This window comes from Triticum aestivum, chromosome 5A (assembly GCF_018294505.1).
Source record: "Triticum aestivum cultivar Chinese Spring chromosome 5A, IWGSC CS RefSeq v2.1, whole genome shotgun sequence".
NCBI classification, from domain to species: domain Eukaryota; kingdom Viridiplantae; phylum Streptophyta; class Magnoliopsida; order Poales; family Poaceae; genus Triticum; species Triticum aestivum.
The window spans coordinates 69,168,492-69,179,622 of NC_057806.1; the positions used below are offsets into that span (position 1 = coordinate 69,168,492).

The 11,131-nt window shown below is 47.5% G+C and overlaps 1 protein-coding gene across 1 annotated transcript; it reads right to left on the reverse strand.

The window, feature by feature from the left end:
- Positions 1–6,924: 6,924 nt before the first annotated feature.
- On the reverse strand, positions 6,925–9,364 carry LOC123102345 (syntaxin-51; the record flags this gene model as incomplete). Its single annotated transcript, XM_044523651.1, is given in 6 exon segments — positions 6,925–7,331; positions 7,409–7,453; positions 7,532–7,632; positions 7,882–7,985; positions 8,160–8,261; positions 9,148–9,364. Coding segments are annotated over 6 exon segments (699 nt in total). The 3' UTR covers positions 6,925–7,199.
- Positions 9,365–11,131: the final 1,767 nt, after the last annotated feature.

Consider the following 11,131-nt stretch of genomic DNA (forward strand, 5'->3'; position numbering starts at 1 on the left):
GCCTAAGTTCTCTCACTAAGAGGCTTAACGGCAGTCCAGCACTCGCCTAGGTTTGAAAAAATCCCACCAAGTGGAGAGCAATCCTCTCACTCGGGGGCTTAGCTGCAGTCGAAGTACTCGCCTAAGTTCTCTCACTAGGAGGCTTAATGGCAGTCCAACACTCGTCTAAGTTTGAAAAAACCCTACCGAGTGGAGAGCAATCCTCCCACTCGGGGGGCTTAGCTGCAGTCGAGCACTCGCCTAAGTTCTCTCACTAAGAGGCTTAACGGCAGTCTAGCACTCGCTTAAGTTTGGAAAAATCCTACCGAGTGGAGAGCAATCCTCCCACTCGGGGGGGCTTAGCTGCAGTCCAGTACTCGCCTAAGTTTGAGACCCATTCCTATCTGCAAGGACGACGAGGTGCAGGTCGACTGCAACCTTCTCCTTCAGAGCTACGGCACAAATACAACATCCGCTCCATCCCTATCCGCAAGGACGACGAGGCGCAGGTCGACTGCAATCTTCTCCTTCGGAGCTGCGGCGCAAATACAACGGCCGCTCCATCCCTATCCACAAGGACGACGAGGTGTAGCTCGACTGCAGCCTTCTCCTTCGGAGCTGCGGCACAAATACAACGTCCGCTCCATCCCTATCCGCAAGGACGACGAGGTGCAGGTCGACTGCAACCTTCTCCTTCGGAGCTGCGGCACAAATACAACGTCCGCTCCATCCTTATCCGCAAGGACGACGAGGTGCAGGTCGACAGCAACCTTCTCCTTCGGAGGTGCGGCACAAATACAACGTCCGCTCCATCCATATCCGCAAGGACGATGAGGTGCAGCAAGCAAAGTACATCCGAAGGCAAACACAAGCACATTCGGAGATAAACCAAATTCAGATAAATCCTAAAAAAGTTCCAAGCAGCAAATCGAAAGTACTCGGGCACCAAGCCCGAAGGAGTTTAACGGTTACAGAAACCACTCGGCATTCCGAGGCAAATTTAAAGCGTATCCAAGTTTCATAAGATTGTTCACTCGGCCGGAGGAGGGCTGGCATGCTCCACGAATGAGTCCAGATCGATCCCATCAGCGATCCGAGTGGCGGCAGCAATGAAAGTCTCCATGAAGGACTGGAAGTCGTGCTTTTTGGTGTTAGCGACTTTGATCGCAGCCAGCTTGTCTTCACGAGCCTCCTTGCAATGGACTCACACCAGGGACTGCGCCACATCAGCACCACACCGGGCGGAGGATTTCTTCCATTCTTGCACTCGGTCAGGGATCTCGTTCAGTCGAGTCATCAGAGATTCTAGATCATTCTGAAGCGTCGCCCCCGGCCAAAGCGTCGAGTCGATTCGAGAGACAACCTCCTTCAGGCGTGCGAGGTAGCTTGTGGCGCTGGCGATACAGGACTCTAGTCGGAGCATGTTCATCGCAGTTTCATCGCAGAATGGGGAAGCGATAGGGTCCAGACCCGTCTCAACCCTTCCAGTTTCTTCGTCGAAGTCTTGGCAGAGTTCTGCAGCCAAAAGTCAGTTCATCAACCAAGCAAAATCCGATTGTAAGCATCAACACAGTCGGATTAAAAGAAATACCTTCCAGCGCGAGATAAAGCTTCTTGGCGAGGGTCCTTAGATAAGCTTCTGTGTTATTCCTCTTGCAGATCGCAGACTCCAACTTTTCGTTCAGGACGACCTTGTCCTTCTTCAGGCTGGTCACTTCGCGGTTAGCTTCATTAAGACAAGATTTCAGTCTATTCACCTCTCCTTCAAGCGTTCCGACTGAAGCAAGCTTCTTGTCTGCAAGAGCGGTTTTGTCTTGGGCTGCTTTTTGCGCGGCGGCGAGGTCCGAGTCCTTCTTGTCCAGAGCCAACTTCATTTTCTCTGCAAAGAAGTAATTAATCGAATCAAAGAAGAGATCAAAGAGATATATTGAAGTTCAGTCGGCAATCAGTTACCTTCCATACCATCGGCCTCGTCTTGAGCTTTTTTCAGATTTTGATGAGCCAATTCCAAGTCTAAGTTGAGTTGCCTCTGCTTCTCTTCGAGTTCGGCAAACTTGGAGATAAGAGTACAAGACTTCTGCAGGAGGCAAGAGACAGATCGATCGATAGGTTCGAAGGCAGTTCATTTCCGAGTGAATAAAACCTAAAGAAGTGGGCAACAAGCTATTCAGACCCCAGTCGACTGCCAGCAGTCGACTGCGGTCTCGGGGACTACACCCAGTGGGTGCACTTGGCATGCCCCCACCAGTTCTGATCCAACTCGACCGGCCCGCCGGAGTCGAGTGCAAAAAAAAGAGAGAAAGAAAAATTGAACAATTGCACCGTCAAGAAAGAAGAACTCAGACCACAGTCGACTGCCAGCAGTCGACCGCGGTCTCAGGGACTACACCCAGTGGGTGCACTTAGTGTGCCCCCACCAGTTCTGGTCCCACTCGCCCAGACCGAGTGGAAGAGCGAAACTACCAAAAACGACAGCGACACCCAGTGGGTGCTCTAATTCAACGCGAACAACATGAGATTGTGCAGAAGAAGATTTTTCGAGAACAAAACCGGTTGGAAAGTCTACTCACCTGGACATTGGCCCGAAGGGCGGCACTAGCGTCGTAGGCAGCCTGACTGCTCTCGTGCACTATCTTCACCCGCTCCATCATCATATCAACCTGTCAGATGGCTTCCGCAGCCGCTTCCGACTGGTTGTCTGGGACGGGGTAGCTGGTGAAAAAGTGTGCAGACGACCTAGGTGCGGCTGCTTGAAGCTCCGTGGTGTGGAGTTGGATAGTTGAAGTAACCACAGGCGCGGTCGACCGCGTGGGATGCCCACTTGGCAAGGGTGCAGCGAATGTCACAGTGGCCCTGCCCGCGTCTTCAGCTTGATGGACGGGAGGCGTTGCAGTTGGTTCTTACCGAGCCACCCTGCCAGCTGTTACCTTCTTGCTCTTCCTAGGCTTAGGAGCCACATCTTCGTCGTCGTCCGGAAGATCAATGATGTTGGGTGGAGCTGCAAGACAGAACATTCGACCCCAAGTGAACCACTCGACCCTAAAAGGATCAAGAATCTAAATCGCAAGAGTTCATACCTGGGTTAGAGGTTACCGCATCCTCCATTTCCTCGTCCCGGTACTGGTATGAAGAGGTCCCTGACGTAGCAGCACTGCAAAGGCCCACATTCAATCGGTTACACCCAGTTAATCGAATACACATGAAGGACAAGTCAGATGGTTACCCGGAGATAGTAGCAACGGTCACTTTGATCCTGGGCAAAGCTTTTGGCAGTTTGGAGGAGATGGCTTTCGGCACTTTCGGCGCTGGAGGCGGCGCGACCTTAGATTGCTTTGGAGCCTTCTCAGTCGGCGTCGGGGAAGACGTCCTGGGGCGCTTCGAGGACTGCCCGATTGGCGCAGCCACCAAGTCCGGAGCGCTTGCCGGGTCATGAGTGTGCTTGGACCTCCTCTCCCTGCGAGGAGGCGAGTCGACTTCTTCCTCATCAGTCGATTCCTCGCTCTCCTTGTCCTCCTCGGCTTCCGAATGCTCCTCGCCTCTCTCGCCCCCGCTCCCTTCTTCCTCAGCGCCTGGGTCGACTGGCCAGGGGTTGGCTGATCCTTGCAGTAGAACCAAGTTGACTGCCAGCCCCGGACCGAGTCAGGAAGGATCATGGCTGGGAAAGTACTCTTGCTCCTCATCTGGATCCCCAGACCACCGCACATCTGGATCACCCGCGTCCTCTCGTCACTCGACTTGGCCTTTTTGACCGACTGGGAACGGCAAGTGAAGATGTGTTTGAAAAGCCCCCAGTGCGTCGACATCCCAAGAAGTTTTCACACATGGACACGAAAGCGGCCAATAGACTATGGTGTTCGGAGTGAAATGGTGGAGCTGAGCCCCAAAGAAGTTCAAAAAACCCCAGAAGAAAGGGTGGGGAGGCAGTGAGAATCCGCGATCTATGTGGGTTGTGAGGAGGACACACTCACCCTCTCTAGGCTGTGGCTCGGTTTCATCCCCCGGGAGCCAAGCCGACTTGTGAGGGATCAATCCCCCCTCCACCAGGTCGTCGAGGTCGTCCTGCGTGACTGCCGAGCGGATCCAGTCGCCCTGGATCCAGCCTGCCAGCAGGCCGGACCTCGACAAGGATCCGCCCCGGCTGGTCCGCTTGCCCTTCGCCTTCGCGGTCGCTTTCTTCGCGCGTTCCAGCGCCGCCGTCTTCTCCTTCCCCATGGTGACGGGTCGAGCTCGAACAGAGGTCCGGCGACGAAGCAGAAGCGAGAGTGGCGGAGAGATCGGGGGAAAGAGAAAAGAGAATGGGAGCACGCAGAGGAGAGGCCTGGCCCGGGACCTTTTATAAGGCCTTTCACTGAGTGGCTGACTGGTGGACCCAAGCGATCTAAACAAATCCCGCAACAGTCACGCGCAGTATGTGGCAAAAAAGGTGGCGCGGAGATCGAGGAGACTTGCCTAATCCGTCCCGATAACCTTGGTTCTGCCCGTCTGGTGCACTTCCCAAAATTCGAATCCCGCGAGATCCGTGGAGAGCAGAACAACCTGTCAGACTGAAGACAAGCACCCTCTACATCATCATTCGGAATTTTACCATGAAAGTTCACTCGACAACAACCAGGAATGGACCAAGGCGATTGAGAAAGGAGTCGACGTCGTCACCTCAACTCATTGTTCCAGGACAAGGCATATTCATAGCACAAAGAGTGGGTCGGAAATGTTCTCAACCCCTTCCTCGCTCAAACCCTGATCCATTCGGGGGCTAATGATGAAGCTATGTACCTAGGGTAGGGTCATGGACCAGTCCAACATACCCTCCCCAAGGACATCCCTACAAAGAATCGGAAGCAGTCGAAGAGAAACCATCATCCACTCGACCGTGGAGACGCGCTCACTCGACCACCTTGAAGACACTCGACCACCAGAAGTTGAGGAACCCTCCACTCTGCAACGGTCGGGACTTAAACCATAGCATTATGAGCATTTATGACACTTTACTGTAGACGTTACCAGTAACGCCTTTCCTTTATGAGCATTGAACCCTGTGTAACGGAGGGGAGCTGGGGTCCTGGCGCACTCTATATAAGCCACCCCTCCTTTGGGACAAGGGTTCGCATCTTTTTGTAAACTCACACACACATATAATCCAGTCGACCGCCTCATGGCACCGAGACGTAGGGCTGTTACTTCCTCCGAGAAGGGCATGAACTCGTAAAACTCGTGTGTACAACTCCTTCATAGCTAGGATCTTGCCTCCTCATACTTACCCGTCATTCTACTGTCAGTCTTAGATCCACGACAGCGGGACCAATGGATGTGAGCCAGGAGCGAGGCCCATTGGTCCCGGTTCGTGTCTAGAACCGGGACCAAAGGGTCCAGACAAACCGGGACCAATACCCCCCGAGGCCCGGCCGGCCCCCTGAGCTCACGAACCGGGACGTATGCCCTCATTGGTCTCGGTTCGTGACTAGACCGGGACTAATGGGCTGGCTAGGTCTGGACCAAAGCCCTGTTTTCTACTAGTGGTCGTATCCTTGCCAAGTTCTTCCCGGAGTACCTCGTGCCCACGAGGTGCAAGGAAGGGGCGGGCGAGATGAAGAAAGGTTGTCGGTTCAGCAGTCGGAGAATCATGGAGCTCTGCGTCGGCATCAGGCCGGCAAGCCAATGTATCTATGACACCGTCACCAGCCTTCAGAACAAGTGCATCTTACCCCGTTGCAACGCTGATATGTCCTAACAACTCCATGGGCACCTTGGTCAAGTTAGATGCTTGCCTGTTTGATGATTACAAGTCGTGGCATTGTATTCTCCATTTCCTTTTATTTGTTCACCGATTAATTTTAGTGGCCTTTATTGAAAAAATATATGTTCAGATCTTTACTGGTCGCCATGCAAATCTCAGACTGAGTACCCGTGACTTGTGAGTCTTTGACGAGATGCACACCATGTTCATTGCCGGCGTTCTCAAGGTCACGTCGCCTCCGCCATGATACAAATATTGTGGTTTGTGCACCTTTGGCAACATGTGCACAATGTTCGTTGGCAACAATGGAAAGCTGGCATCGCTTCACCCAACAACAAAATAACAACATTGCTGGACATACCCTCCTACAAGCTACGGGCTCCTTCCAATTTCAGGGAGGTGGCGCGATTCCCCAACTAAAGTGCCACATTGGATCAATCCCGTAAGAGCCTATAAACTCCCCGTACGTGTAGTTTTACTGAAAAAATAATCTTAGAATGTATGAAAGCATCCACACGCTTGGATGCACTGGTCTTTTGTTTTTTGACACTACAACCGTGGAACAATCGTTATGTGATATCTACATATATAAAGCAAAGGTAGCATTTTTTTTTACGGGTAAAAACTTTATTTCTCAAATAATAGACATATCGTTTACAAGAAGTTGAGAAATAAAATCTGGAATTAAAGCCTCCCAAAAACTAGAAGATCTATTGGTAAAAGAATTCTTAAGCAAAGGTAACATATTTACAAGGGGAAAAGGCAAAAAAAGAGATAAAGAGAAATTCAGTCAATTCCTTGTGTTGGTAACATGATGCAGAAAAATTGTAGTCTGATCAACTGAGCTTAAAGATTAATCTCAACCCAATCAAGAAGCTTGATCTCAAAGTTTAATCTCGATCCAATCAAGAAGCTTGTTAAGATATTTATTCTTAATACGGTAGCTGACGATCTTGAGATACTGTCTCAGTAGCGTCCTGGAGGATTTATTTATTTTGAAACGACACTAGCTTCGTTCATGATCCACTCTTCAGCGGCAGCAAATTTTGTGCGTCCCTCGATATCAGACGAGGCGTACATTGTGAAACCAACGGACCATCTTACAACAAGTCGCCACAAATTTTGCCCAAAGAGAGGGATCTGATTTCGCAATGCAAGCTGCCCTGCACTAGTGGCACCCAAGCACAAACAGATTACAAAATCGCGCACACTTGTACAATGGAAAACAGTAGGTAAAGCATATAAACCCTCGCACAAAATGTACATATTTCTCCCTCCAGAGACTTACAAAGGCCACAATTGTCCACACAGGTATTTCTGGGCATATGCCAGAGCCTCACACCTTGTACATATTGATACAACCGTTCCAAACACTATAAAAAGGACCGCCATGGAAACCATCGTATATATCTTTAAAGAGACTGCACACTTCAACAGAGTATCAAACAAGCGATGCGTTGAACAACGGTCGCAGCAGGACGCTTCTTTACAGGTACTTGATGAGAAGCCAAACGATAACCGCGAGCAGCACTATGGCAGCAACAGAGAGCATTAGGCACATGCATGAGCAGCCACCTTTGGCGCGCTTGTTCAGAATTGCAAGCCTCTTTTGCACACGCTGAATCAAGAGAGTCGCGTCAATGCACATCCATGTGAGCAGAACTAATTCATATCAAATAGTAGTAAGATATCTACCTGAAGACGGGAGTTTGTAACGTCGACGTGATCTTCCAAGTCATCCTGCGACATGGAGAAAAGCAATTATCAAACATTACCAGATACACAAATGCATATCAATCTTGGAGAGTAAGCACTAACAATCAATCTTGTATGCAGAGTAAGTTCTTCATTGACTGCTAATGCAATATGTTTTGTGCTCAGGACTGTCTCCTCCAGCCTTTCGAGACCCTCATCTTGTTCTGCAAATTGTTAAAACAAATGAATTAGCTACCATGCGATGCTTATCACCTACACAAATGCTGATGATTCAAGAATGTAAATATATGTGCCAACCAATACAAAATGCAAGTAAGAATGGGATGAAACAGGACTTGTGGAGTCTATTAGGCGTGCTTTGGCACAAATAGCTAATTGTGAATTCAAATTCAGTTTATATAGTTGACAAGTTCCACTGTTAAAACAAACTACTAGATGAACACCAATAATACCTCTCATAACTTGCCTCTGGAGGCCAACAATCCCTTGGTTGTCTAACCCAGCAACTCTGCTCATATCATCAGCTGCTTTCTTACTCTGACCAAGCAAATCCTCCCTATACAGCATAAATGCATATTTTATATATACTTATTCCTGACAAAATGCTAATAATCTGAAGAAACTTTAACCAAATAATGTATTCAAGTAATTTTTTTAAGCCCTGAGAAAAAGGAGAGCATTCATGCAGGCTAAGACCATTCTAGGTTCAGTACTGAGATGCAGAACAAACCTGTTGGCAAAGTTTGACACGTTGAAACTTGTCCCCATCTGTTTTGCTTTAGATTTCAAGTTGGAAAGTGCATCTTGGCGCTTATGCATCTCCTTGTCAGTGCTGCAAAAAAATAATTAAAATGACTACATGAATCTTTTTTATAGCAAGTAAAAATTGCTGGACACAAATTTATATGAGTACTCAATTTATTATACAGGTGCAGCAGTAAACTTGTTTGACATAGACTACTACTATTACGTGTGGGGGTCTAAGTTTATTACGCCATTCAATTAAGTCTATCTCCATTTACCTCTTTGTCTAGAACCTCATCTTATCTGCTACATGAGTTAGTTATTGTTAACCACCGGGTACTTAGGCCTTGTTATCTTTTCAGAAAGCAATAAATAAGAGGCCTCTTGCCCCTGATTTACTCCTTCTACCCCCATCCCCTATTTTATCCTTGTGCTCCAATCGGCCAGGGTTGCCATCAAGGCACTTGACCGTCGGAGGCCAAGGCCTAGTTCTCCGGCAGCTCACAACTAGAAGGTTCTACTAGAAACACATTTCACACAGAACTTGTATCAACCAGCATGGCAACCTCTTCCCTATACTGCACACCTTATTATAATGATTCTTTGACAGCGCCTAGAAGAGTAGAATTCACTAGACTATTCTTATAAGCAGCCAACCCATGTACTCCCTCCGTTCCGATTTACTCGTCATAACTAAAACCACGACGAGTAAATCGGAACGGAGGGAGTACATATTATTGACATAAGACAAGGTAAACCATAGATGAATTTTGATTCTAAGGATACATCGAACATGCAAATAATGGATTAAGTAACAGTTCATACAAATTCTCTGAGATTCTACTGTCCTATGTTCCTTTGTAACTTCCAAAACAAACTGTCAAGATTTGTGAGACACAAAAATGGCAGTAATGTAAGAACTCTAGTGATCTTCAGTATTATGTTATATAAAGATAAAAGTAGTCGAAACATACAGTGACTTTGGCGGAATCCTGGACAACAATGTCACCAAGCTATCCAGTCTAGTCCCAAGAATAGTTATTTTTCTCCGAATGGCTGATGTGTGGCGCATAATTTCAGGGCCTGATTGTGGAAGAGAACTTCTATCGGCAATCATGGAACTTATATCGTCAACAAGCTTAGATGCTTCAGTGTACTCTTTCATCCATGGGTCCGAAGATGATGCCATTGCTGGTTAATCCAAAATAGTATTAGCATAAATGTCAAGGAAGGACCAAAAAGTATGGCAGGATACAAAGCTTTAGCAGGATAGATGCATATACACAAGCGCAAGGCAATATCACAACTCAGTTATCATGCAACATCATAATTAAAAATGTAGAGTTGGCCGGTTGATCCCAAACTAAGATTGAGCAGCATGCAGGAATACATTGCTCCTACTAAACAAACTCCTAAGTCCTAACCATGGGGCTCTAAAGGAACAACAAGATTGCTGAAGATTTAGTATGGTGTGTCCAAAACTCATCTTTGCAGATTTCTGCCCCAAATAACACCAAACATAGGGTACCCGTACCTCTGGCAGGTTACGTTTATGCAGGACAGGTCCGACCAGTTAGGCGCAATGTGCAAGAAACCATGGATTGCAGCTGACTGTTAGCTTACTGCAGCATGCCCAATCATATGGCATCGTGCCTGTGTTATGAAGTTTACAGGCAACAACACAACAAAGCTAAAGAAAATTTAGCCTCTGACATATCTTTCCAATGACCACAGGAAATGCTATCTTCCGCCAAAAGTTCACAAGAACTTTTGTACTTTCTATTCCCATCACCTATTACATTCACCGCAAACCCACACCTTCCGTCCCCAAAGATCCAACCAAGATCCCTAATTGGCATCAGAACCACAATAAGGTTATGTTCAGTTGCTGGGGATTATTTCCACTAGGAAGTAGGAACTAATCCCTGCAGGGAGGGAATCAACCCAATCCCTGCCGGGATTAGTTCCACTAGGGGATATAATCCCTGCCACTTGGTAACCAGTCGGTCAATCCCTGCCAGGGAGAAATTTAATTACACATATGATTCAATATATATATTCTACAAGGTAATATTTCAATTCTAACTTGGTTCCATCAAAATAGCCCCCAGAAGCAAACTGGTTCTTCTTTGTTACTATGCAAGTTGTATAATTGTCTACAGATGGGTTTCCTCAAATCCCCTTTCATTGTCAGTTTGCTACGACATGGTTCCATGAATGACATGAAAACTGGAAAGGGAAAAGATCCACACAAAGTTTGTCCATTTGCAAGCATCAAGAGGTAAGATGCAGGAGCAGGGGTATAGGAGGAGGACGAAGTTGTCGTCAGCAGCAGAGCAGAAGACGGTGCAAATGCAGAAACATGTAGATTGGAGAAGGGTGTGCAAGCTAAAAGGCTAGCAAATGCATGTGCATCAGAGTCAACTAGTGGCGCTGTCAAAATTACCCTTCATAAATAAGGTGATTGTGCCTGGGAGTAAACAGCCCAAACGATGAACTGTGATTGGGCAAGAAATAAAGCTTCAGCGGATAACAAGCAGGCTCGTAATCTTGCTAACTCCTTGTACAAACTTGATTCGTGTCAATTAGTGCAAATTTGGTACTGCAGCTGCTTGTGCAAAGTTGATTTGTATGTACCCATGGATCCTTAATTCCTTATGGAAGTTGAGACTTTTTTCTTGCCCAGTCAGAAGAGAACATGCAAGCTGGCTTAAGGTGAGTGTTTTTTCTACAAATTGGTCCATCAAGTTCCTAATACAAGACCTAAGCCCCTACTTATTCAGGAACAAAAAGGAAAGATCAATCCACTATCATTTTCTCAGCTCTGAATCTCTAATTCTCTCTCCCTCTCCTGATACATCTATCCCTCTCAATTTCAACTCTCTCGCCCGCCGCATCATGAGAAATCACGAACTTACCCACCCTATGAACCTGTCACGGCGCGCACAATAGAACCCT